The sequence below is a fragment of the Cetorhinus maximus genome, chromosome 19, assembly GCF_964194155.1.
Source record: "Cetorhinus maximus chromosome 19, sCetMax3.hap1.1, whole genome shotgun sequence".
NCBI classification, from domain to species: Eukaryota; Metazoa; Chordata; class Chondrichthyes; order Lamniformes; family Cetorhinidae; genus Cetorhinus; species Cetorhinus maximus.
In genome coordinates, this window is record NC_135897.1 from 63,184,164 (window position 1) to 63,196,793 (window position 12,630).

The 12,630-nt window shown below is 42.4% G+C and overlaps 1 protein-coding gene across 1 annotated transcript in view; it reads left to right on the plus strand.

The window, feature by feature from the left end:
- mcf2l2 (MCF.2 cell line derived transforming sequence-like 2) overlaps positions 1–12,630 on the plus strand; it is a 396,665-nt gene that overhangs the window by 169,572 nt on the left and 214,463 nt on the right. Inside the window, exons 7-8 of the mRNA XM_078563948.1 lie at positions 1,551–1,667; positions 2,484–2,633. Coding sequence (XP_078420074.1) covers positions 1,551–1,667; positions 2,484–2,633 — 267 coding nt within the window. The remainder of the gene's footprint in view (positions 1–1,550; positions 1,668–2,483; positions 2,634–12,630) is intronic.

Below are 12,630 nucleotides of genomic sequence, written 5' to 3' on the forward strand. Positions count from 1 at the left end.
ATTGGTACCTTATCCACTACTCTAAACTTTCACTCCTTCCACCACCAGTGTACTAAAGCTCTAGTGTGTATTATCTGCAGCTCACCAAGACTGTTTTGGCAGTGACCCCCAAATCTGCAGCCAGCACCTGATAGGAGGACAAAGGCAGCAGGTGGATGGGAACACCACCATCTCCAATTTCCCCTTAAGTCACACACCATCCTGATTTGGACATATATTGCTGTTCTGTCATCGTTGCTGGATCAAAATCCTGAAGCTCCTAACTAACAGCACCTTCGCCACATAGACTGTAGCAGTTCAAAGAAGCAGCCCACCACCACTTTTTCAGGACAGCTGGTTATGGTTAATTAGTGTTGTTCTTTTATAATGCCCACATCCCAAGAATGAATAAAAGAATAGCATGTGCCATGCACACTCTACCCTTTTGAACCAGGCGTTCAGGCTCTTAACCAGTAGATAATGACTCCAAATCATTTGAAGGCAATAAAGTACCTATTTCTTTCTATCCCACCTCCCAATTGGATTTGCAGAATTTTTTTTTTGATTTGCCTATCTGCTTACAAAGTTTTAGTTTTGTTGCACAGTATTCTAGAAATCCAGCAATTTGTGTTACAAGCTCATCAGAGAATTACTCGAATGATATTAGCTTTGAGCTTTGTCAGATGTAAGTTTCCACAGAATCCAGTGGAGTGCAACAAATTTCTCCGTCCAGGATATGGAATGGGACTTTCTTCGTGACTTGATTTGGATTCCTTCGTTCCTTAGTATTTTGGATTTTATAAACCTATAGTACAGTTTCAGTTGTGGAAGACATATTTTGCTGAACATAATTATTTCTCAAAAATTGTAAACTTTTTTTGGTTCGCTGTCATTTTCCCTTGTTAAATGCTAGAAAGACAATTTGTAACACCTCCCAGTCAGATGATCTTGGATTTTGCACATTGTTTTCAGCTGACCACAGCCTGCAGAGGGAATCTAAACTGAACAATAAAGAATGAGCATATACAATGTTAACACATCCAAGGATTATTGTGTATTTACCACAGACTGATGCAACAAAAGGGACATGACCTTAACTGAGCCCTTTCATACACATGGCCCTACAATGATATCTGGGTAAAATTTCTAGTGAAAATATTGGATTTATTTGCCATATAAATTAATATTTCAATAAAAATGGGCTGTAGATTGTGTCTTTCATATGTCTAGACAAATGTTTGTGTTTTTCTGTGTACTTCTGAAGTGTCTTGGAACAGAAATTTGATTTGCTTGAGCTAAATTTCTAGATATGCTGCAGGGTTTTAAAGATGTTGCACACTGACATTAATTTGCTTAATTTACAAGTACCACAGCTGTTGATAAACTGTATTGCATCATGACTAGTTTATTAGCAGCAATTCACCACTCTATGTTTTGCATAGCTTATTTGCATCAGATGTGATGGTGCATTCGTTTTTCAGATATAAGGTAGTATGTTATTATGCTGCTTTGTGGAAAGTGAAGAATGGTTTGATGGCTCAAAAAGCCATTTCTTAATGCCTCTGTTCCAGATCATCATGTTAAATACTATAACAGATCTGCACAGATACATTGAAAAAAGTCAGCTGACAAGAGACTTAGGAGGCACTCTGGAATACTGTCACAGTCAGTGGATTCACCATCGAACTGTGAGTGCAAAAACATAAATTTTATTCTTTGTAATTTTCTTTACAGTCTTCATTCCTCTTTGTTTTCATTTTCCCTTCTGTTACTTACCTGACTACAGTACTGATTTTTTATTAAATTGTTCACAGCCATTTTTTTGGATCACCTTTCCCTCTAAAAATATAACTACCACCAACAAAACCATATTTCAATAAAACTGCCTACAAATACTAACAGTAGTGCTTCCTTGAAATCCTGGACAATACCTTTTTATGCCTTTGCCTTGAATAAGTGCAACAACTACAACTTATTCCATTACTTGAAAGTTTGAAAGCTGCACACATATTGCCATTTTACACTGTCCAGTTTACAGTTTATGCCTGAAAACACCATTTTCCTTCTTTCCCAAATGCATGTTCAACCGTCATTCTCAGGCATTTTTCATTTCAACTGTTCGAAGGCAGAGATAAGCATTTAAATTTCCTTGCAACATCAGATACTGTCATCTCGCTATCACCTCATTCCTATTAATCATCTCAGTTGTAGCTAATCTGATCAAAGTCCCAGCCCATTTAGCTCTTAATTATGTATGTATTATTTTAAGCCCTTGGTTACTGCAATGTACATTATTAGTTGCCAACTTTGTCGTCTTCAGCTAACTAAGACGTTTATGCAGTTAGTTAGCTTGTGTTAATAAAGACAAATCATTACTCATATTTAACTGCGCATCACTGGCATTCAAGACTCTTAAATATTTAACGTAAAACCATTTACTATGAAATTGAGAGAAAATGTTTAGGTTGATTGATTTTACCGAAATTTCAAATATTTCATTTCAGGCCATAGAAAATTTTGCTATGACAGTGAAAACAACAGCACAGCTATTACAGTCATTTGGCACTGAACTTGCAGAAACTGAATTGCCCAATGATGTCCAGTCCACAGAAGAACTGCTCACGACTCACACAGAAAAACGCAATGATCTAAAGGTAGTAGATGTAATGGTGGCAATGTGTGTTATTACTTTTCAATATCATGGCATCAAGAGCATTTTATGCCTATGAAAACAGCACTGGGACACCAGGAAGATTTTTATTGCTTTCTGACAAATGCCTACAATGTAATACTTAAGCCTAGAAGTTAGTGTTTTTAAAATTCATTCATGGGATGTGGGCCTCGTTGGCTAGGCATGTATTGTCCATTGCTAATTGCCCTTGAGAAGGTGGTGGTGAGCTGCCTTCTTGAACCGCTGCAGTCCATGTGGTGTAGGCGCACCCACAGTGCTGTCAGGGATTCTGACCCAGCAACGGTGAAGGAACGGCAATATATTTCCAAGTCAGGATTGTGAGTGGCTTGGAGGGAACTTCCAGTGGTGGTGTTCCCATGTTTGTGCTCCCCTTGTCCTTCTACATGGTAGTGGTCATGGCTTTGGAAAGGGCTGTCTAAAGAGGGTTGGTAAGTTCCTGCAGTGCATTTTGTAGATGGTTCACACTGCTGCCACTGTGCGTTGGTGGTGGAGGGCGTGAATGTTTGTGGATGTGGTGCCAACCAAGCGGGCTGCTTTGTCCTGGAAGGTGTCAAGCTTCTTGAGTGTTTTTGGTGCTGCACTCATCCAGGCAAGTGGAGAGTATTCCGTTACACTCCTGACTTGTGCCTTGTAGATGGTGGACAGGCTTTGGAGAGTTAGGAGGTGAGTTACCTGCCACTGGAATCCTAACCTCTGACCTGCTGTTGTAGCCATAGTATTTATATGGCTAGTCCCATTCAGGTTCTGGTCAATGGTAACCCCAGGATGTTGATAATGGGGGATTCAGCGATGGTAATGCCATTGAACGTCAAGCGGTGATGGTTAGATTCTCTCTTGTTGGAGATGGTCATTGCCTGGCACTGGTGTGACGTGAATGTTGCTTGCCACTTGTCAGCCCAAGCCTGGATATCTAACAGGTCTTGCTGCATTTGGACATGGACTGGTTCAGTGTCTGAGGAGTCACGAATTATGCTAAACATTGTGCAATCATCAGCAAACATCCCCACTTCTGACCTTATGATGGAAGGAAGGTCATTGATGAAGCAGCTGAAGATGGTTGGGCCTAGGACACTACCCTGAGGAACTCCTGCAATGTTGTCCTGCAGCTGAGATGACTGACCTCTAACAACCACAACCATCATCCTTTGTGCTAGGTATGACTCCAACCATTGGAGCGTTTTCCCCCTGATTCCCATTGACTCCAGTTTTGCTAGGGTTCCTTGATGCCACATTTGGTCAAATGCTACCTTGATGTCAAGAGCAGTCACTCTCACCTCATCTCTAGAGTTCAGCTCTTATGTCCATGTTTGAACCAAGGTTGTAATGAGGTCAGAAGCTGAGTGGCCCTGGCGAGTCCAAACTGAGTATCAGTGAGCAGGTTATTGCTAAGCAAATGCTGCTTGATAGCACTGTTGATAACCTCTTCCATCACTTCACTGGTGATCAAGAGTAGACTCATGGGGCAGTAACTGGCCTGGTTGGATTTGTCCTGCTTTTTGTGTACAGGACTGTAGTAATTTTGATTTTATTTAGTGTGTAATGTACCTTTAAGAATAATACTTGTTAGGAAAGATCAAATGATCTATAGTAACCAATAGGAGAGTAGTGCAGGCTACCTTAGCAGACAGCCTAGAGATAGAGTTAGAGTTGAAAGCACATGTGTAGTTGCTGCTGAGTATATTGTAAATAAACTTAATGTTTCCACCTAAGAAGTGTCTGCAGATCAACTCTATTATCAATAGCAGCAACTCGGCCACCCTTGCAACAAGGGCATACCTGGGTAATTTTTCACATTGCCGAGTAGATGCAAGTGTTGTAGCTGTACTGGAAAAACTTGGCTAGAGGCGTGGCAGGTTCTGGAGCACAAGTCTTCAGTACTATTGCTGGAATATATTCGGGACCCATAGCCTTTGCAGTATCCAGTGCCTTCAGCCATTTCTTGATATTACATGGAGTGAATCAGATTGGCTGAAGACTGGCATCTGTGCTGCTGGAGGCCTCCACAGGAGGCTGAGATGGATCATCCACTCGACACTTCCAGTTGAAAATTTTTGCAAATGCTACAGCCTTATCCATTGCACTGATGTGCTGGGCTTCCCCATCATTGACGATGGGGATGCTTGTGGAGCTTCCTGCAGTGGGTTGTTTAATTGTCCACCACCATTCACCACTGGATGTGGCAGGACTGCAGAGCTTAGATCATATCCGTTGATTGTGGAATTGCTTAGCTCTGTCTATCACTTGTTGCTTATGCTGTTTGGCACGCAAGTAGTCCTGTGTTATAGCTTCATCAGGTTGACACCTCATTTTTAGGTATGCCTGGTGCTGCTCCTGGAATGCCCTCCTGCACATTTCATTGAACCAGGGTTGATCCCTGGGCTTGATGGTAATGGTAGAATGGGGGATATTCCATGCAATGAGGTTACAGATTGTAGTCAAGTCCAATTCTGCTGCTGCTGATGGCCCACAGTGCCTCATGGTTGCCCTGTCTTGAGTTGCTAGACCTGTTCAAAATCTATCCCATTTAGCACAGTGGTAGTGTAATACAACACGATGGAGGGTATCCTGATGAAGACGGGCCTTCTCCCCCACAAGGACTGTACGGTGGTCATTCCTACTGATATGTCATGGACAGATGCATCTGCGGCAGGCAGGTGGGTGAGAATGAAGTCAAGTATGTTTTCTCCTCTGGTTGGTTCCCTCACTACCTGCGACAGACCCAGTCTAGCAGCAATGTCTTTTAGGATGTGGTCAGTAGTGGTGCTACCGAGCCAGTCTGGGTGATAGACATTGAAGTCCCCCACCCAGAGCACATTCTGCGCCATTGCTACCCTCATTGCTTCCTCCAAGTGGTGTCCAACATGGAGAAGCACTGATTCATCAGACAACAGGGGGGTGGGGGGGAGGGGCTAGGGGATGCTGCAGTACGTGGTAATCAGCAGGAGGTTTCCTTGCCCATGTTTGACCTGATGCCAGAAGACTTCATGGGGTCCGAGTCGATTTTGAGGACTCCCGGGGCTATTCCATTCTGGCTATATAGGCTATATACCACTGTGCTGCCACCTCTGCTGGGCCTGTCCTGCCAGTGGGACAGGAAATACCCAGGGATGGTGATAGTGGTGTCTGGGACATTATTTGTAAGATATGATTCTGTGAGTATGACTATGTCAGGCTGTTGCTTGACTAGTCTGTGAGACAGCTCTCCCAATTTTGGCAGTAGCCCCCAGATGTTAGTAAGGAGGACCTTGCAGTGTCGACAGGGCTGAGTTTGCTGTTGTCATTTCTGGTGCCTAGGTCGATGCCAGACGATTCGTCCGGTTCTATTCCTTTTAGACTTTTTAGAAGATTGATATAACTGAGTGGCTTGCTAGGCCATTTCAGAGGTCAGTTAAGAGTCTACTACATTGCTGTGGATCTGGAATCACATGTAAGCCAGACTTGGTAAAGACGGCAGATTTCCTTCCCTAAAGGACACTAGTGAAACAGATGGGTTTTTACAACAATCAGCAATGGTTTCATGGTCATCATTAGACTATTATTTCCAGATTTTTTTTAAATTCAAATTTCAGCATCTGTCCCCAGAGCATTACCCTGCGTCTCTGGATTACCAGCGACAATACCACTATGTCATTACCTCCTCCTACTCTTAGCAGTATTAGCAGATACATGCTTCACCCATATGGAGGATGTACCTTGGCTATTTTAGTAGAGTTATCACCCCATTCAAAAAGTTATATCTACTGTAAAATAGCTGGCAGAGGAACACAAGATCACGAGGAATAGAAGCAGGAGTAGACCATATGGCCCGTTGAACTTGCTCTGCCATTCAATACAATCATGGCTGATCTTGGGTTTCAACTAAATTTGCCCACCTGCTCCCCCTATCCCTTAATTCCCTGAGACCAAAAATCTGTCAATCCCAGCCATAAGTGTATTCAGTGATGGAAAATCCACAACCCTTTGGGGTAGAGAGTTCCAAAGATTCACAACTCTATGAGTGAAGTAATTTCTCCTCATCTCAGTACTAAGTGATTGGCCCCTTATCCTGAGACTGTGCCCCTGCGTTTTAGACTCCACAAGCAGTGCAAACAATCTCTCAGCGACTACTCTATCAAGCCCTTTCAGAATTTTGTAAGTATTTTGTATTTTTGCATTTTGTCATGCAAACACATGAAACGTCTATCTGTCAATATTTGTTGATAATCATATGTATTTTATTGAGGCAAGCAAATTTAAAGGTTAAGGAAACTGTGGAATTCTGATAGTATTTGTAAATTACTGCAAAATTAATCGGGCATTGGAGAATTCCGTAGTTCCCCGCTGCATAATGACAACTGAATCTTAAAAAATGGATTAAACAAAATCTTATTTAAAGGTAACAACATACCTATAAACTAAAACAGAAAATGCTGGAAAAACTCAGCAGGTCTGACAGCATCTGTGGAGAGAGAAACAGAGTTGACATTTCGAGTCTGTATGACCCTTCTTCAGAACATATACGGACTCGAAAATACATCATGCGGACTCGAAGCGTCAACTCTGTTTCTCCCTCCACAGATGCTGTCAGACCTGCTGAGTTTTTCCAGCATTTTCTGTTTTTGTTTCAGATTTCCAGCATCCGCAGTATTTTGCTTATATCTAAAAACTACTTCGCTTATGAAGTAGAGCATTTGAAATCCAGTTTAACACCACACTGGAGTTTATCACGCCATGTGATATCTGATCGCAGTCGGTGACCTTGTTCTGCTTCTGTCTGCAATCAGGTCAGGCTCTAACTCTGGGTTTAGCATTACTGTGAAGTAGAAGTCGGTTCACATCAACTCTAAATTTGTAGGTTAATGCACCTTTAGTAACAAGGTTGAATTAAGATTCCAAGCCCAGACGACTAGATATATTGCATGTAATGGTTCTGAATATTTTTAAAATTGCCAATGCTCTAGCCTGTTCCATTTATTTCGCTTTCCTTGTGGATATGATTCAGCAATCTAAGAAATATTGCATTCCAAAAAACAGCAAACAGTAGCTGTACCTACTAGCTACTGATTAGTTTTGAACTTCATTAGATTAATGAGTCCAGAAATTTTATATAAATGGGAAATATATTTCATATCCAATTAAAGCCAAATGAAGATGAATCTGCCAAGGAACGCTACACTTGGATAAAAACACACACATAACAGAAATGCGTGGCAATGAACCATTGGAATTCTACATACAAAATTATCCAAACCTTCTTTTGTATAGATAATTTGGAATTTCAGTTGAGTACATAAATCAAAAAGAATGCAAAGATCCTATAACCATGGATTTGACAAGGCTTATGGAAAACATAACCTTTGTCATGTACCTTTATTTATAGCATTGCTAAAGGCTAAAGTTGTTAAATCAAGTGCATGTAATGAATTTTAAACTATTAACTTCAGCCCACTGGAACAAAATAATTAGCTTTTCATTGAGTTTGCATATCACTTAGTATGACTTCTGTGCATCAGAAAAACTATCTAAGAGCTGCTTTGATGGCTCAGAGAATAAAGAATGTGGAAGAGAACCATAAAGACCAAGTAGGATTCAAGGCAAATCCCCTGTCTGGCTCATCAAAGGTGGCAATAGATTTTCTACAGTCAGTTCCATTGTCTCTCGGTTAAGGTGGGGAAAATCAGCAAGCATTTTCACTCATAGTCTTCATTTATTTTCCTCTGCTGGAAAATGTGCACTGGATGAGAATAGGGGTGGGCTCAGCTGTAACATTTCTTTGTTATAAGTCACCCCACTTAAAGTCATTTTGCTTTAACGTGTTTACTCTTTAGAGCCTTTTACCAATTTATGTCACTATTTTCACTTTTACGTCATCTGCACTCTGGCCCTGGCCCCGCCCTCCCCCCCTCGCCCCCGCTGCTGGGCGAGCTGCCGCCATGTTCTGATGCAGGAGCCGCCACCGCAGTCACCAGAGGCAGGGAGTGAGCAAGGCCCAAGATCCGGGATCAGGAGTCCAGGGCAGGGACAGGAAGCTGCTGGCCGTTGATCAGGTGATGAAGTGTGAGTAACCTGGGTGGGGTGGTGGGGTGGGGGGGGGGGGGGGGGAGCGGCCCCCTGCCAGCTTCTTCTGCGGCCCCCTCACCCTCCAGCTTCTTATGTGCTGCCCGCTGCCCCCCCACCCCCGGCTTCTTGTGTGCCTACACCCCCAGCTTCTTCCTGGCACCCCAGCAGGCAGGGGCTCGGTCCCTGCAAACTGTTAGGAAGGGGCCCAGGCTCTGGGAACAGAAAGGCAGAGACAGAATGGAAAAGGATAGAGAGAGAAAGTGGGAAAAGAGAGAGACAGAGTGGGAACGGAAAGCAAGCAAAAGTTGAGCTGAGTTTCAGGAGTGCTGTGGGTGAGACACAGCATCTGCGCTACTCAGGGCTTGTTTGGGTGATTTAATATTATCTAGTTTCAATGTATACAGTATTTCTTTTATATTCAGTGATTTATTTTATTCAAGTTATTCCAGCTAGGAATGCACAATGCCGCACATGTACGTACGGTATTTCAAATTGTACATTGGCTTTTCCAGGCAAGGAAGGTCCAAAGGAACCTAATTCCAGCTTTAACATTGATTCCTATGATTCACGTAAAGTTGTTTCACTTAAAGTCGTGATTTTCAAGAATGAAACAACAGCTTTAAGTGAGGACTTACTGTAGTTGAATAGTCCTGCTGACAGTCACTGTTTAAAGGCCATGCCTTTAGCCACTAGGCCCCAAGCTCTGGACTACCCTCCCTAGTCTCTACATCTTGCCCTCCTTTTAAGGCACTCCTTAAAACCTTGTTTTTGACCAAGCTTTTAGTCACCTGACCAATAGCACTTTCTTTGGCACAGTTCCAATTTATATCTGATATACTCATGTGAAACGCTTTGGGATTTTTTCTTATAATAAAGGTGGTATATAAATGCGAGTTGTTGTTGTTAATTCAAAGTCGCAACAAAAACCTGAATCTTCATGGTACTTAGAACCTATGGATTGATGAAGAGTCTCAAAGCAGTTTGTTATCTTAGATTCAGAAACATTTAAGTATACTGGTGAAAATTAAATAATGTATTTCTTTTTCACCTAATGCATGTGCACTTTCTTTCCCCTTGAACTTTGTTAATTATGCTCTCCTCTAGCGAGTGTAGCCATTCAGACACTTCTTCCTATCTCCATATATATTTTTTCATACTATTATAAATAGGATGTATAACACATGGCTGCTACCTATCTCTTATTTTCTAGCAGTGTTCTACCTCTTTCTGTTAGTGATTTGGTAAAGTGTAATTTTATTGTTACCATTGTTCCACATGTAAGCCTTGGCAATGAGTTTCACCAAGATGTTTTATCTTGGAGAGGCATTGCAGCCTACTTCAGTGCTGTTCCCACCCAACACCAGCCGATGTGTGCATCCAGCAGGGTTTTCTGGATGATAATCAGGAGTGAGTGACAATTTCCTCAACGTAACCCAATGGGTTCTGTGACCAATTGTAATGCCACCCTGCTGTTCTCACTGAGATCATCAAAAACTACCTGGGGCAACATTCTCTCCCCGTTGGGGGGGGTGGGGATTTCCGGGAGTGGGCGGGTTCCCGATTGGCACCCCCAGTCGGGGGCGCGCCGCTATTTAACATGGGCGTGCCAATTAAGGCCCGCCCAGTGTGACGTCCGCCAGGAAGCGCTATGCGCTCCCTGTGCGGGCAGGGGGTGGATTCCCTGAGCCAGGAGTGCGCTCTTTCGCGAAAGAGCGCCCAGATCTCCCTGAGGCTAAGTGCTGCCTCAGGGAGATTGGCTCAGATTTGAAACTTCAAAGAAACATGAGAAAAAATTTTCGCTGCCATGTCCCTCATGTGACACTGTCACACGAGTTAGGATATGTCCATTACTTATATTTTGAAATATTCCAAGATTTTTAAATCACCCATGAAACCTCATCCCGCCCGTGGATGAGGTTTCATGCTTTTTCAGAAGCCCGCCAGGGCTCCCGGCCTGCCCGCCAACCTTAAGGTTGGACGGGTAGGTCCATTAATGATTTCAATTAGTTTTTTAATAGCCTTAATAGGCTGTTGACAGGTTGGCGGGCGTGCAGCCGACTCAGCTGCACGCCCGCCGACCTGAAAATCTAAATGACGCGGGGTGACATCGGGACGCACGCCCGACGTCATCCTGCGTCATTTTACGTGTTGGCGAGCGGGCCCTGCACTCGCTCGCCGAACAGAAGATTCTGCCCCTGGTATCAAACCTGCCACTGTTCTGCTTTGCATGGATCAGTGACGATGTAAATTAGCTGACGTTTGGGTGCTCTGATCCAATTTAACAAAGAAAACAAATCAGTGATTCTATCAAGGTCATTTAACAAAGTGAGTATTTGGAACCAGCCTTTAGCACGTTTTCTGAGGGATTGTGATCAGTTTGGTGACCATGAAACTATCATTGTTTGTTGTAAAAACCCATCTGATTCACTAATATTCATTAGGAAAGGAAATCTGCTGTCCTTACCTGGTCTGGTTTATAATGTTCATTAGGAAAAGAAATCTGCTGTCCTTATCTGGTCTGGCCAATAATGTTCATTAGGAAAGGAAATCTGCTGTCCTTACCTGGTCTGGCTTATAATGTTCATTAGGAAAGGAAATCTGCTGTCCTTACCTGGTCTGGCTTATAATGTTCATTAGGAAAAGAAATCTGCTGTCCTTACCTGGTCTGGCTTATAATGTTCATTAGGAAAAGAAATCTGCTGTCCTTACCTGGTCTGGCTTATAATATTCATTAGGAAAGAAAATCTGCTGTCCTTATCTGGTCTGGCCTACAATGTGGTTGACTTGTAACTTCCCTCTGAAATTGCCTAGGAAACCACTCAGTTCAAGGGCAATTAGGGATGGGCAACAAATGTGGCTGTGCCAGTGATCCCACATCTCATGAAAGAATAAATTTTTAAAAACATCAAGTCTGAAGTTAAAGTTTTGTCACATCAATTGCTCTGCATAATTTAATGACAATAAGTTACAGATACATTTACATCATCACAGCAATTTGAATGGAAAGAAATGTCTTATATGTCCAAAGTAGCAAAATGTTAATTTATACTCATGTGACTTAACAGAAAGATAATACAGTATATAAAAAAGTGTGTGGATATCTCAACAAAATTGTGTGAACATATTCAAAAAATCAACAATCCTACCAACTGATCAAAATAGTGACAGTTTGCTCTTTTGTGTTCAATGTTATGGACAGGATTGAGAGAGAACTGAAACCCTTGTACCCTTTTTATGGAATTCTCTCTTTCTCGCAGATGTCTTTCTCCTGGAATTAGCTCTCTCTTTTTCTTGGAATCCTTTCTCACTCTCTTGCCTTTCTTGCTCTTTTTCCCTTCTCCCCTGCCTTTCTCATTCTTCCTTTCTTGCCTGAAACTTTAACCGTAGCCTCTGCTCTCTGGGTGAATCTTGCTTAAGGTAACCTGGCTTTTTTTCAGGTTCTGTATCTTCTGCCTGTTCCAACTCTGGGGTGAGGCCAAAATGCTCAGCCAATATCTTCAGCACCTCAGGTCTTTGTGCCAGTTTTCTCACAGTAAATTCCACCTGATTATCAACTGCTTTAAGCTGTTACGTTGTTAAGGTGGCTAACTTTTGTCAGGTTAAATCCTTCTGTTCTACGAAGGCTTTCACATTAAAGTCAGCCATTCTATTTTCTAGTGTTAATATAGGAAGCCTGCCACTGTGGTCTTTTTGTTTTCCAGAAAGAATTTCAGTTTTTGAACTTTCATTTTGGCTTCCAGTTTGTGCTTGTAATGTCAGATTCAGCTTGTTATAGTCCAGTTGGTTCAGATCCCAGATGCAGCACCCAATTCTGTTACGTACAGTGTCAGGAGGAAACTGGAAACTTCGTACCTTTTCCCTTACCGTCCATATTGGTATGTTTTTTTTTAAAAGGGAGATGTGTGTTTCTTAGCCCCCCA